This window comes from Catharus ustulatus, chromosome 6 (assembly GCF_009819885.2).
Source record: "Catharus ustulatus isolate bCatUst1 chromosome 6, bCatUst1.pri.v2, whole genome shotgun sequence".
NCBI classification, from domain to species: Eukaryota; Metazoa; Chordata; class Aves; order Passeriformes; family Turdidae; genus Catharus; species Catharus ustulatus.
This window is the reverse complement of record NC_046226.1, coordinates 11,048,281-11,062,891: the sequence shown is the minus strand read 5'-3', so window position 1 is coordinate 11,062,891 and position 14,611 is coordinate 11,048,281. Positions and strand designations below refer to the sequence as shown.

Here is a 14,611-nt window from a genome sequence, read left to right as displayed (position 1 = left end):
TTGATTGTTGAGTATGACTTCTAGAAGAAATGGTTTTGCTGTCTTAGAGTTGCGTGTGCTCTTGAAGGATCTGTAGTAAGTGTCCTGGCTAATCTACCTATCTTTGCTTTAGACATAAGGGATAAAAACAGGAAGTGGGCTGTGAAATACTCCTGTTTCCAAAAAAGGCTTAAAGTTTATTTTAGGCAAAACTGCACCATTTTGATGGAACAGTTGATTTACAAGTGCTATGCAAGAAAACCTTGCTTCCAAGCAATGGTGTAACAATCTAAGAATTATCCTGTTGTCACCTCACTCCTTTATCCTTTGCCTTTAAAAAATTCAGTTTATTCCTTCCTGTGTCTGTCACATAGTAAAAAAAATTCTCAGTAAACTGTTTTAGTTATGTTCTTTCTGTGTCCACACTTCACTTTGCTTCCTTCTGGTGTGTTTAGATCTGTTGATGAAAACAAGAAGAGGGGTTTTGGAGGTTTGAAAATAACCAGAACATTTAACAAATGCAAAATTGGGCATGTCCCAAAATGAGAATGGGCAGAGAAGGCAACCACAGTATCTCTGAAAAACTGCTAAAGGAAATAGAAATTTGTGTAAGACAGTTTGCATGACTTGCCACTTACAGGAAAAATGTCTTTCTGTCTACATACTGGCATTACTGTTCTCCAGCCTTTGATGGTGGCTAAAAATCAGAGTCACGGAATGGTTTGAGCTGGAAGGGATCTCTAAAGATACTTAGTTTTGTAACATTACTGACTGCTGTTTCCCAGGTGCCACCTGCTGAAACTGTCCCTCAGGTGAAGAAGGAGAAGCACAGTACACAGGCCAAGAACAGAGCAAAGAGGAAACCTCCCAAAGGAATGTTCCTTTCCCAGGAAGATGTGGAGGCTGTTTCTGCCAATGCAACAGCTGCTACCACTGTACTCAGACAACTGGACATGGAATTAGTCTCAATCAAACGGCAGGTAGGAACAGGATCATACAGGAGTGATTGCTGGGTTTGCTGGTAGAGCCTGTTGCAGTCTGTAAAACTGGCAGGAATTTGTAGCTTGGCGCAGTGATGATGTACAATGCTACATGCTTAGTTGATGCTCTGCTGTCCTTGTGCTCTGAATGCAGCTCTGGGTTTTACATCTCTTAAGTTTTACTTCTGTGGCAGGCCTACTTTCCACGTGAAGTGGAGCAAGGAGAAGTTCTTAGCAGGGACTTGAAGGAGCATTAGCTTTTCTTGCAGATCAGAATTCCTTCTGTTTTAACTGTAACTTTCCTCAGGTGACATTGGTTTCAGCAGTATATGATTTCCATCTGCAGCAGCTGTTTTCTTTGCCTTTCCATGTGGTACTTTTAGAAGTGGCAGATATGTTTGGCTTAGCCTTTCCTAGAAAAAGGTATCATACAAACTTCCTATGTACCTTTTGCTTCTCTGATGGATCTGCCTTTTAAACAAACCTGTGAGTAAATACCTGTGAGTAAATACAGGTTTGCTACATGAGTTTGTTGCCTTGTTCTGAGCATTTTGCTGTTTTTAAAGCAGAGATCTGTCTCAAGCTCTTTATTAAACTTAATAGAATTGGTATTTTGGCCTGAAGCCTTTTTCTTGGCACTCTGGGAGAAACTGAGCTCTTTAACAGTCTTTGATTCATTACTTGCTGCAAATGGGGCTGATCTTCTTGTGCTGGACTTTATACAGACCTGGAAGCTGGGGCAGTTCTTGCTCCAAATAATTTGTAGACAGCAGAGAATAACTTAAATGGGATCTCCTGATTTGTCAGCTGTTCCTGCTGTACATTATTACAATATAGCAAACCTTCTTTTTGGAAAAGGCAGACTGTGAGAAAAACTGGAAGGCTGAGCTTGTGAGGTTCCTGCCAAGGCTGCTGGAAAAAAGCTTGTCCAAAGACATTTTTTAATCCTCCTTAAAGGGATGAAACTTTCTTTTCAGATTCAGAATATCAAACAGACAAACAGCGCACTCAAAGAAAAACTTGAAGGTGGTATAGAACAGTACAGACTTCCAGAGGTGAGATAATTTTCTGACCTTTGATAATTGTGAAGATAAATGCTAATGATATGCTTTGACTAACAGTTAATTCCTTGTTGCACTTTTGAGAAGTTTTTGTAAGCTCAGATACAAGTGAAAATATATAAATGAAGTTACCTAATTTTTGTTGTTGTCCAGGTCGTCCAAAAATTTAACGCACGTTGGACCACAGACGAACAGCTTCTTGCTGTACAAGGTACGGCACTGCAAGTTTATTGGTACTTCTGTTGTTGATAGTCAAAACCCTGATGCATTTCAGAGCTGAGTTTCTCTTCAGTGGCTGAGGAAGGAGGACTTTGACACTGCCATGTACTAATGCCCAAGGAATGTATTTGTACAAGGAAGCAATATTCCCCCTTCCCCTCCCCGGGCAATATAAATGGCATCGTATGAATATTTGCCAATAGTGTCTGCTTGTCCAAGCCTTCAGAAAGTGAAAACTCTGCTGGAGTGACTGCTATGATCTTTGCCTGTGTAACTTTTCAAGCAGTGCAGGCAGATTTAAACAGGTCTTGTACATTTGACTCGACCCATCTTTTACTAAATGTCTTTTTTCTTCAGTTCTCCAGGGCTGGCCTTAACTTGTGTCTCTTGCACAGTTTAGACCTTTTTTTTATCCTGGATTAATCTGAAGAAGGTTTGAAACCTTGATAGAAGTTCAGCTTAGGATCTTTATGCTGTGACTTGAGCCTGATTTGTGGTCTTTGTGGAAATAACACACTGCTTTCATTTTTCTTTGTGTTGCTTTTAGCAATCAGGAAATATGGCCGAGACTTTCAGGCAATCTCTGATGTGATTGGAAACAAATCTGTGGTGCAAGTGAAAAACTTTTTTGTAAATTATCGACGTCGTTTCAACATAGATGAAGTCCTGCAGGAGTGGGAGGCAGAGCACGGCAAAGAGGAGACAAATGGAACCAATAGCCAGAAGCCTGTAAAATCCCCTGATAATTCCACTAAAATGTCTGAAGAGGAAGATGAGGTAAATCCACTTTAAAAGTGACATAAAATTCCCAATCTGAGCTCAGTTCAGATAGTTGTGTGTGTGTTTATATATATATATATATAGTCTTTGCAAGCGCCCTTTTTGTCAATCTTCAATCTCTGCATATTTCACTTCATCTGGATATACAATTCCAGTACTGATGTGGGAAATCCAAGCTTGTATGAAAGTGGAAGGAGAACAGTAAATTTGCAACCCTCTGACAGTATGTGCATCTCATCAGAATACAGATGTTTTAATACCTCTTGCGTCTTTATCTCACTTGGATGTTTTCCCTGCAGTCAGTTCTCCTAGTTCTTCTAGTTTGGCTTTGTGGTTTTTGGCTTTTTGTGTGACCATAGAGTCTTCTGATCCAAAGCTGGCTCTTTCATTTTTGATGAGTGATTTCACTCGAGTGAAGGAAGGAAAGCTATACGCAAGATGGGTGTGTGAAACTTCACTTTGGAATTACCTAAAGGCAAAGTTTCCTTAATTTTACAGCTGTTTCTTTAAAGGAGAATTCTAGGAACAGCCTCTTCTTGATGGAGGTTCAGAGTTAACACTTTTACAAAGGCCATGTAGGTTTGAAATTAACAAAGAGACTGTAGGGTGTTCAAGTATGGAAGTTAGTTACAAAAATTTAGTATCAACAATAAAGACTAATATTTAATCTTGCAGAAGAAAACCATGGTAGAGGTTTGTGTGATAAAAAGTCTGATCAAGGATTCCCTTTGGCCTAATTTGTAAGCTGAAAAAGCTGTATATTGTAAATGCAAGCACAGTCAACAGCATAAGGCAAATTTTGGTTGTGCATGGGATAAAGACTTCTCAGTGTGCTACATATTTTTGTTGCTCTGATTAGGGCTGGATCACTTGGACATTGTCCTTCAGGCGTTCAAAAAGCAGAACTTCACTGCTTCATGAAACCTAATAACTTGCAGTTCAAAGATGTTTATATTTGGAAACTAACTCCAAAGGTATGAGAGATGAACAAAACCAAACTCAGAAAATTGTCTTCACAGGCATGTGTGAGAGAAGCTGTCCCATTCTTGTAGAATTGAGAGGTGGAGCCAAGCAGCATTGGTGCAAGTACATAGCCACCAATTTGAAAGATATGTGGCTCTTGTCACTGTCTTTTCCTGTGACCTGTAGAAGTGTATGTTTGTAATGCAGAGCTTTTCTTCTCTGAGCCCTCTGAGATTCTTCCTAGCTTCAAATACACCCTTGCTTCTGAAAGCTGAGGTCAAAAAAGGGGAGTCTCACTTGACATTGGGAAAATATGGCTTCAGCAGGCACTGGAGTGGGCTGATGTGACCAGGTGTATGAAGCAATGGGGCATGAGGATCCATGGAGCAATGAGCATCCCAAATGAGTTGGGAGAGTGGAGGCATGACAGCAAGGTCTGGTAAAATTACTACTAGAGCAGCAGTTGTGATCCCCAGATGAGTGATGGAAATTGCCCACTCTGGAGCAGACCAAGTGCTGAGTGGTGGGAACCAGACAAAAGAAGCTGTTAATGTGAAACTCCTGGCTTCAGAGGTGCCCTAAGCACAGTTCTGCCTGGGTGTCTGTCTCAGCAGTTCTGGGGCCAAAGTGAAATGCCATTGGGATTATGACACAAGTGACCTGCATGGGCTGGGAGTGGGTTCCTGGTCCCTCCTTGTGCAGTCCTGCATGGCTGGTGCTTGTTCTTGATGGCACTTGGCACAGGCAGTGTCTGGCCAAGTCCAGGAGACTCAGCAGTAGCCAGAAGACATTGCTGGTCTAACACTGAAATCCCTTGGGTGCTTTCTTCCCTGGCATGCCTTGCTGTCTGGCCACCAACCTCCTGAAAGGTTCATCAGGCTTCTGAGGGCTTTGGGCTCTTCTGTAGCAAGTGGCCATAGTTCCTTTTATTTGAAGTGGGGAGGTGAGGCTGCTGGTTATAAAGCAGCATCAACTCCAGTCTTAATTCCTTTACATTCCTGACAACAAATCCCAGTGTGCCTCAGAATAAAGAAAACCATTGGAATTCCTCCCATGTGCCAGGGTTGTATGTTTTATCACTGTTGGTACCATGGATTTGGGCTGAAGTTTGAAGGTGCAAGAAAGCCTATGTGTATTAGTTTTAAACTAAATATCTACTTTTTCTCCCTCCTTTCCTCCAGGCTACTTCTGTTCTTGATGTCAGATATGCATCTGCTTCGTGAGAAGGTGCTGTAGCCTAGAACAATTTGTGTTGACTACTGTGTTATCCAGGATATCAGGTATTAGCAAACCTCAGACAGCCATCTGCATCATATCTGTGGACAAGCAGCTATTACCAAAAAAAAGGCAAACGCTTCCAGTCCTGTGCTACATCTGCCTTAATCTCCCCTCATTCCTCCATACTGCCTCCACTTTCTTTCAAAAGCACCCAGGTAGCTCAGCTCTCCATTTCACCAACGTTATGCTTAAGCATGGGGACTTCTAGAACCAGTAACACCTGTCTATAAATTTTGACCAACCTGCAAAACAAGGAGCTCCTTAGCAGCCCCACAGTAACTCTACACATTAGGAGTTCTTTTAATACTTGGTCTGTAGGGTATAAGTATGTATTGCTGCATGGCCTCGTGGTCTCGGCTTCCTGTGTATTCTTACGATGACACTATGATTAGTGAGCTTTCTATAAAGGAGGTGCCTGTGCACATGCCAGCCGTGTCAGGTTTGTTCTGCAGTGACAGGACATGTTAGCAAGCAATCATGAATAATGCAAAGTGATAGGAAATGCTATTTCTAAGGTTTGGTCAGCCAAGGTTGTAGATGTAACTCATTACACTTCTGGTTTGTGCAATTCTTTCCACTGTATTTGTGTGTTCTTGCTTCATAGAAAGCTTCCTAATTGAGCATTTTATTCCTGTATATTTTAATGGCTTTTGTTTAGTGCAAAAGGGAATACTTAACCTGAAACTGTTTGATACGCTATTTAACCCCTGGCATTCAGCATTTACATTGTAACTTGTTAAGTGAGTGCTACACAACTTTCTTTTTCCTGATCCTCTGTGGGATTAAGTCAAAACAACTTTGTCTGGTGCCTCTCCTTTTGGGGAATATGTGCCTTTTTGCATTTGGCTACCATAGATCACTTTCTGTCCCAGTGTCTCATTCCTCTTCAGAGCGCTGTTTGCCAAAGACATCAAACTGCTTTTCCCACCAGAAGTTTGGATGAGGGTTGGAGCACAAAATTCAACCTTCAAGAGTTTTTGATTTCTTGGAAGTGTAATGGAGAAGGAACTGGGTTAATTTTCATTGGCCATTTTAACCCTTCTGAAGCACACATCTCTTTCATGTTCTGAACCAAAATATGCAATTTAAAATCTAATAGGTGCTTTTCCAAATACTTGGTGCATGCAGCTTTCAAATCCCAGCCCTCTGCTCAGATGGCCCATGCTGGGGCCTGTCTAGCTGGCTTGAACTGGAACTGTTCTTGCAAGTCCCATGGAAGGACTTTGCACCTTGAACAGGGTGGTTGCTGACTGCCGAACAGACAGTGTCCAGGGAAGCTAGAAGCAGCAGTATTATTTCTTGTCCAGTGGAAAGCTGCAAAATAACACTAGTCACAAAGCATTTAAAAATGGTTAATTTAATGATGTTGGAAGAAACTACCAGGTGTCTTTGCAGGTGGAAAAAAGGACCTGTCTTGCCTCTCTTCCTCTACAGAGGATTCAAGCCAAGATGGCACACAGTGATGTACAGCACCAGCCTTTCTTAACACAACTTGAAATGAGCTAGCCTGTGATCTGACCTGCAGCTGAGGTTGGTGGAGCTCAGGGCCGAGCCCTGGACTTGGTGCTGAGGTTTGACTGCTGTGCTGTGTGCTGTGGTGGCTCTGCTCTCTGTACCTGAGTGGGGCAGGCTGATGCTAGCTGGGCAACAGAGCTGGCTCTGGCACCTCCTGCAGTGTTGTCACAGCCCCAGGAAAGGCAGGGGACATGGCCTCTTGTAGCACTGAGGTGTGGCCTTACCCTTGGGCCATGTGTGAGGAAAGTAATTCAGTGTCAGAAACTGGGCAGCAGCACACAGGCACAGCACAGGTAGAGATTTCCTAGGGCAAGTTAGAGTGTGGAGCCCCAAAAGGGCCTGTTTCAGCCACTTGGCAGCTGCTGCTGAGCAGTTCCATTCTTATAGCACCAGAGAGATCCTCCAAGGTGATGGGAGGATGGAAGGGAGCTATTCCCTGTGCTGCTGTTGTGTCTCTGCAGCTGTTGCTGTGAACTGGCAGCTCTGGTGGCTCAAATGTTCCTTCAGACCTGTGCCAGTTGGAGCTGGGAATCTGTTCTGAGAAGGAATGCTAGGTGTTAACCAGTGAGAATTAGGAATAAAGACCGGGCAAATAGCACTGTGAATCCAGTTGACAGTTGTGGTGTAAAGCAATGCTGCTCTTTAGAAACACTCTAGTATTAAATATTAAACCTCCTGCTGGTACCAATGCATGGAGACAGGTCCTCGCTGGTGTGGGAGCTTGCATCCCAACTGGGGGAGCTCATCAGGAGAGGCTTCTGCTGGAGACTTAGGTACCTGTGAGGACTTCTCATTGGTTTTTGCCCTCAAATCTGTCCATCTTATCAGAAAAGTTGTGTTTTGGCTTCATCCCCATGGGGTAGGGGGAAATGTGTATAATTTGTGATATTAGGAAGAAAAAAGTTGTTTAATTACTTTTCAGTTGACTGCTATCTTATTGTAGTTGATACATGCAATATAATAGCACTGTATTTTAAACGTTTAGTTTTTTACATTCTCTTGAACTATGTTTTTAAATGCGATAAAATCATTTTAGCTTTTGAGATGGTTTGACCTTGTTTAGGTGATGACCCTGTTTTTCTTTTGTTAAATGGGTCAAGCATTAGATACATCAACTGGTTGCATTCTGACTAGAAGGGTCCACAAAGATAACTGCATAAGATAAGAATATTCACTTAAATTTTGTTTCTTAAACTATCGATGTGAATGTCATAATTATATATATTTTGTGGAAAATGGGAAATTATTTCTCCTAAGTATAAGTTATTGTGCAAAATATGGTATCGTTAAAGAAAATGATAGTTTAAGTTTTAGTTTTAGAAATCTTAAAGATATAAAAGTGTATTGCATATGCATAAACAAATTTCATTTGTTCTATTTAATTTTTATGTAGTTGTGTAAAGTGCTAGGTAACTTCTTTTTTCACTTATCCATTAAAACAACCTTGTTACTTGAATATTCGTGTTTAACTGGTTTGAAACAGTGATCAATTTTTGTAATATAATCTTACAACCAAGGGAAAAAAATACACGCCTCAGTTGTGCTTAACAGTATAGCAACAATGTACAATCAGATGCTTAAGACAGTAGTAGCCATACCTGGTAGTGCAACCACAATGGTTGTGTCTCGATATATTTAATACCAATGGGGATAATGGTTTCTTAATATATTTTTACAAGTTTGCAACCAGGAAGACCCCATTAATATCCACTATAACACTTTTTTAATAGTTAAAATAAGAGTGAAACTCTTACTCTCTTAAAGCAATGTCCTGACAAACATTTTTCTTTCCTGTACAAATACATCAGAAACATTATGTATTAAAATATGCTCATTGTCACTTTAAATTTCAGTTTTTGTTCTATGAAATCGCTAATATGCTGTTGGTATTCTTGCACACCAAATATGAGCCAAACAGTGCATTACACTAACTTGATCACTGGATTTGTGAACAAAAATCTCCAGTCACTGAAATGCAAAAACATCATAGGAGATTTTTTTTGATAATGAGTTTATTTTTCAAATTGGAATGAATTTGTGCATAGCCCATTCAGCGATGAGTGAGCTGGTATTTTACAAAAAAAAGAGAAAAATTATTTTATTAGCTTCAGCTTGTCTTCAGTAAGTCAAAATCTAGTGATCTTGTGCAATGCCCCTAAAGCAAATACTTTCTGCCACTCCCTGGATTAATGCAGCTTTTCCTGTTGATAGTAAAGCACAATTGCAGTGAAAGTTACAGTTCAGAAGATGGAAGGTCAGTATAGTCTATGCATGTTGTATAATAATGAGTGTTTACATTCATATTCTCCTAAAATAAAATTTATACTGGAGTGTATAGTATTCCATTATGTAGATTTTATCAATTTTGTTAACTGCTTATAGATTGCTTAAAAGAAGTTTTTTCAAGATTTTAAAAGATGTATAAGGTTAAGTTTGCAAATATAATGGAAATGCTGTATAGCTTTTGAAGTGATGAAATACTCGTTGGGATTTTAAAGAAAGTATGTTGTAATAATGCTGTTGTAAGTAATATTTTAAATGTCTTTTTTGCCTGTTTTCTATTATTCAGCACACTTACTGTGATGAATGTTCATAGCATTATAAAATTGCTTAGCCACTGAAAAGTAACATTTGGTTTCGGATTATTTTACTGTATGAGGAATTATAGTGGGGTAAATTCCTTTGTGAAATTCTACATAATTCATTTTTCTATGATTTCCAATGTTTGCTGACATCAAATAAAATTTTTTCAAGCCATTGATGTAATAAAATATGTAGTAAAATGTTAATGATGTAAAGTGTGGTTCTAATGTGTAACTGACCCCCTACCTTTCAACTTTTGGTCAGGAGATGCAAAAGGGGTTTCCCCCTTCCTGACAGTGTCATCCCTAAAATAAGGAGGACCTGAAGAATAGACTACTGCCTCTTTGCTTCATGTAAAAAGCACTTGGCTGTACAAATTAACAGGATTGTCATCTTTGAAATGAAAAAAAAAACATTTGAAATACATGGGAAAAGGCAACACTTGCCCTCAGAGCTTAGCAGTGTGCAGTGTTGCTATTGAAGGTGCTCAGAAGGGCAGGAAATTTTTGCAACTTGGAATCTTCAGGAAGATCATGTTTTCTGTTTTTACATGCTGGGGTGCTGCTAAGCACTAAACACAGAAGCACAGACAAGACTTTGTGGGGCTGTTTGGGGAAAACTGCCTTGAGCAGGCAGGTCCCAGCAGTGCTCTGGGAGTCCAGGATTAGTGAAGGACAGGTGATGAGAAATTTTCTGCTTGGCTCGTGTGTGTCAAAGGCAGCAGAACTCCTACAGCAGGACACTGATGGTTTCCAGCTCTGCAGCCTATGGAGGGCAGGAATTAGTCATGCATTTCTATATTGCAAAGCAAAGTGGTAGGGAGGGAGACTGATTTGGGGTTTTGGAAGAACAAGCAGCATTTTTGAGAGCTGAGGGTGTTTCCTTACTGGAAAGCATTCCTTGTAATTTCCCTGCTGGTAGAGAATACGGTACCAGTATTGTAAGGTAGCAATCTGCTTTTTTAGGGGAGTTACTTTACTCAAAGCACTTAAACCTTCAATATAAACCAGCCCTTTTTGCCCATGTGCCCCCCAACCCTAAAGTAAACAAAGAGAAACAGATAAAAAAGAAGGAACTTCCTTTCAATCAGGGAGCATAAAATGGTGAGGAAATGAGGACTGTCCCTGCCTGAGCATGTACTCTTCTGAGAAGTCTAGAAGCAAAGGTAAAGTACTGATAATGCCACTGTTTTTGGAAACATGGGTGCTGTATCTGTGCCTGGTAATGGTATGTGTTTGTAAATGGGAATGCAGTGTTGAATGAATGCTGTATTCCTGGCAGCCTGTCCTACAGAAACAAATTGTACATGGTGGCACTGAGCATTTCTCCTTTAGAGTAGGAGCTACCTTGCAGGATGTGGTATGAGCTGGAGTTCAGGCTGAAAGGGAAAAGAGTTCACTGTTGGTGCTGGTAAGTGTGCTGAGATGTTAATATGATCCCCAAGTATCAACTTTATAAAGTAACAGTATAAACCTGGATTTAATTTCATAAACCATCTTCCAGTCTGAAAGATACAGAGTAATGTTTGAGAGACAAAACCAGGTATCAAACCTATTATTCACCTCTAAAGCATGCTCTGGCTTATCCACCCAAATAGCCTTTGAAGTGTAAGAGCAAATGTAATTTCTGGTCATGTTTTTAGTAAACAGTCAACAAAATCTATACGTACAAATAAAATCAAACAAAAACATTTCTGCAAAAGCCTGCTGGCAATGGTAGAGAAATTGTTTTCTTTTGCTGCAGAAGAACTAAGGAGGAATCATTGCAAAATTTTATGGGAGCAAAGTTTCTAGGGTTATCAAGAAGGGAATTCTTGAGCACAGTACTGTAGAGGAGATCTGAACTTTGATGGAGAAATGACCTGGAAGTTTCCCCTACTGAAAGGGGAGAAGTTTGTGTGGAGGATGGCTGCAGCCTAGCCTAACAGGGGCAGCAAAGGGGAAGATTGTCTGATTTAAAACAGACAAACACATTAAAAACACTGACCAGGTAAGAAGTTCACATTGGGCAATCAGGAAATGGGAATCACCTCATGCTGACTTCTTGTTTGTAGCTGGAGATGGGGGTGAGGGAGAGGTGAGGTGTTTTTTCTGATTCTGGACGTGTTCTTGGTTTTCATGAAGGTAGTTAGCAACAGGAGAGAAGGTGTGTGGGATGATGGAAATAAAATGTGAAGTGGGAGATGCTTTTCCCTCTCTGTACACTTTGGGGGCACAGACCTAATTTGTGTGACATCTAGCTTTTGGGACTGTGGCTTATCGAGACCTGGATAGGCTTTTGAAATGGAAGATGAGACTGTGTGGGTGACAAAACTGATTTCTATTAGAAAAAGTTGAATAGGAGATCTCAGCAACTGCAGACTCCTTGATGCTGCCTTGTTGTATTCAAGGTTTAGAATAAGACACAATGAAAAGTGAATAAATGAAATAGAAGAATGGGTGCAGTGGGTTTGGCAGAGCTCCACCTGTGCCTGACTAGTCTATGGCAAGGTGCAGGATTCATCAGTGGGTAAGGCTATCACTGCCTGAGCTCGCTGTCCAGAATCCCTTAGAGAGAAATAAGCTTTTCTAGGATATAATTAATTTAATCCTAAATTAGATGTTGAAAATTGATCTAACGTATTACATCCTGAAAGTGCTTATTCCCTTCTTTATTATAGATCAAGGTAGAGCCTAGGGCTCTGTCTCTGGTGTGGGAGCTGGGCATTAACCACGCTGGTGCCATGGCTGCCTGGGCTTAACCCAAGAGGGGACAAGGACCCCTCACTGCAGTGCTGGGCATTGTGCTTGGAGCTGACAAAGAAATGTTGATGCCTCATATTTCCAATTTCCAATGCTTTGCAAAGTTCCTCTGGGATATTGTGTTCTTGACACAAGATACAGTGGGGAATCCGGGATTGTTGGAAACTTCTGGAGCTTCTAGACAAATGTGTCCTCAAAATTCCAAATTTTCATTGCTTGTTGGAATTTGCCTCTGATTACAGAACTAGCTCCCGAGTGGCTTGGGACCTTCTAAGTGCTCTGTAAATGTACCTTTATTGTGTAGGGAACCCCACTGGGCCAAATTTCAATTCCTTTGAGCCCTGTATCCCACCTCTCTTGAAGGGACAGCTCAGGTAAGAAGTGTCCTGTGAAGAAGTGTCACTAATGCTGAAAGTGTTATAATGCTACATTTTCTACCATATTTTGCCTTTCCAGTACAACTTTAGGGACAGCTTTTCTAATGCCAAAAGTAGCTTTGTGTCTCTTATCAATATGTTGTGCAGTTAATGCTCCCAAAAAATAAATTAAAACCAACTATTAATAAACCAAACCCAAAAGCAGTCAATTGGATGTTTTCCTTTAAGCTAATTCCCTTTTGCTGCGTGACTGGTTCTCCCCCTTGTACGGTCAAGTCTCACTAGCACAAACATTCTGAGAAGATAACTTTTAAGCTTAAACAAATTATCCTTTAAAAGTGTTTGTATAAAGATTTCAGTTTCTGCAATTAATCGTGGGAGGCCGTGGGTTCAGCACCATGCTGTACTCAGGAAGCAAACAATACCCTGTGCCTGTGCTCCATCACAAGCAGCCTCTCTCTTTGACTTTCAGTGAGTGACCCAGAACCACAGTGGGATTTAGCAGCAGAAAAATAATATGAGAGAACTGTTCCATGCACACAGGGAAAATAAACTAGTCAAGCAATTTGTTATGAACAGTGCCTTTAGCCCAAGGCATGGATGGATAACTTCTCTTCCTCATGGTTTTATTTTAGTGAATTGTTAGCAGTGAGTGCTGGGATCTGCCAAGGCTCCAGATTTGTGGTTCAGCATTCAGTGTCAAGAAAAAAAGATCATAATAAATATCAACTGACTTGCATCTGCTCTTCCCTTGAATGTACACTGCCTAGGGCCTCCAGAATGAGGAATACACTGAATCCTCTTCTGCCAGCCTGGCTCTCAAGGTGCAGAGAAAATCTCTTAAAATAAAAGGAGAAAACTTGATTTTGTGTGTATATGTGTACATATAAAAGTAACCTATGACTCCCTAACTTCTGCTGGATTTCCCAAGGTATTTTTTTATTAACGCATTAAGCCATAAGTCCCCCAAATAAGAGTGTGTAGCCGCTGCTGGAGGCATTAAAAAATTGGGAGCCTAATCCAAGCTTTGTGAGGTGCATTTACATAGTCTGCAAGGGAGAGTTGGATCAGGTGGATAGTAAATAACTGCAAATGCAGTTTTAAATGATTACCTGTCAGCCTCTCATTAGGTGTGGGCTAAGCAGAAACTTGACAAGGATGTCCCTTGCTCATGAAGGGATGTATTGGTGTGCTGTCAGAGGAGCAAGGTTTTAGCAAGCTTTATCAACTTGAGAGAGCGTCCAGCTCCTGAAATGGCTTCCTTGTTACTTGGTGGACCTGTTTTGAGGACACAGAGGAGGGAATTATGTTGCATTCATGAAACTTTTTCACTTTGTCCGTTGGAGATGGTAATTTTGTGGATTGAACTGGGTAATCTCAAGGATTTCTCTAGTAATTGTACTAACAAGAGGGTAGTGAATGTGGTCTGGTTTTCCATCCTTCTGCAATGTTTTGCTTCTGTTATGAAAAGAAAACACTATCTATAAAATGAAGCGAAGAGGATGATTTTTGTTGCTGTTCTTACATTTAAAGATTGTCATAAAGCAGTGGAATCATGTCTGTTTCTTTTGTAAAGGTGCATTTTTTTATTTAGTAACTCAGCTTTGTTTCTACAGCCTCCTGGGATGGAGAGGTCACAGTGCTGTATTAATGAAAGCTGAGTAATTGAGATGGTTTTCAATGTTTTTACATTTTACTAAAAAGTTAAATGTTTACTTAATGGCCTGTAAACCCTCAGGAGAATATGTCTTTGTTTAAAAATTCAGAACCTGCTAAAGGCTTCAAACAACTGCTGGTTTCTTGAGCAGTGCTGTGAGTTGCTAACATGCTCATGGAGGCAGAGCAAAACTGTAATTGCTGCTAATTTCTGCCAAACCTAAGGCAAGGTTAACTCACCTGTGAGCTGACATCTGCAGATAGGCAGTGTTAGGATGTGTCCTTCCCATGGATTAGTCAGTCCTAGAATAATGACCAGCTAGGGCTTGCATTGCCAGCCTGTGGTGTTTGGGAGGTAAAACCCTTAGCTAATGTTTCACAGTAATAGGAGTTACGTACCTGAGGAAGAGACATTTCCTCATCCTTGTGGTACTTGGCTACCAAAAGCCCCAGTATTGTCATTATAGGCAGTATGATCA

The 14,611-nt window shown here is 40.7% G+C and overlaps 1 protein-coding gene across 1 annotated transcript in view; it reads left to right on the top strand.

Moving 5' to 3' along the window:
* Positions 1-9,564, top strand: part of RCOR1 (REST corepressor 1) — an 82,794-nt gene extending 73,230 nt beyond the window's left edge. The window contains exons 9-13 of the mRNA XM_033063211.1: positions 765-959; positions 1,937-2,014; positions 2,174-2,231; positions 2,787-3,016; positions 5,164-9,564. Coding sequence (XP_032919102.1) covers positions 765-959; positions 1,937-2,014; positions 2,174-2,231; positions 2,787-3,016; positions 5,164-5,205 — 603 coding nt within the window. The 3' untranslated portion in view covers positions 5,206-9,564. The remainder of the gene's footprint in view (positions 1-764; positions 960-1,936; positions 2,015-2,173; positions 2,232-2,786; positions 3,017-5,163) is intronic.
* The last annotated feature ends 5,047 nt before the right edge of the window (positions 9,565-14,611 follow it).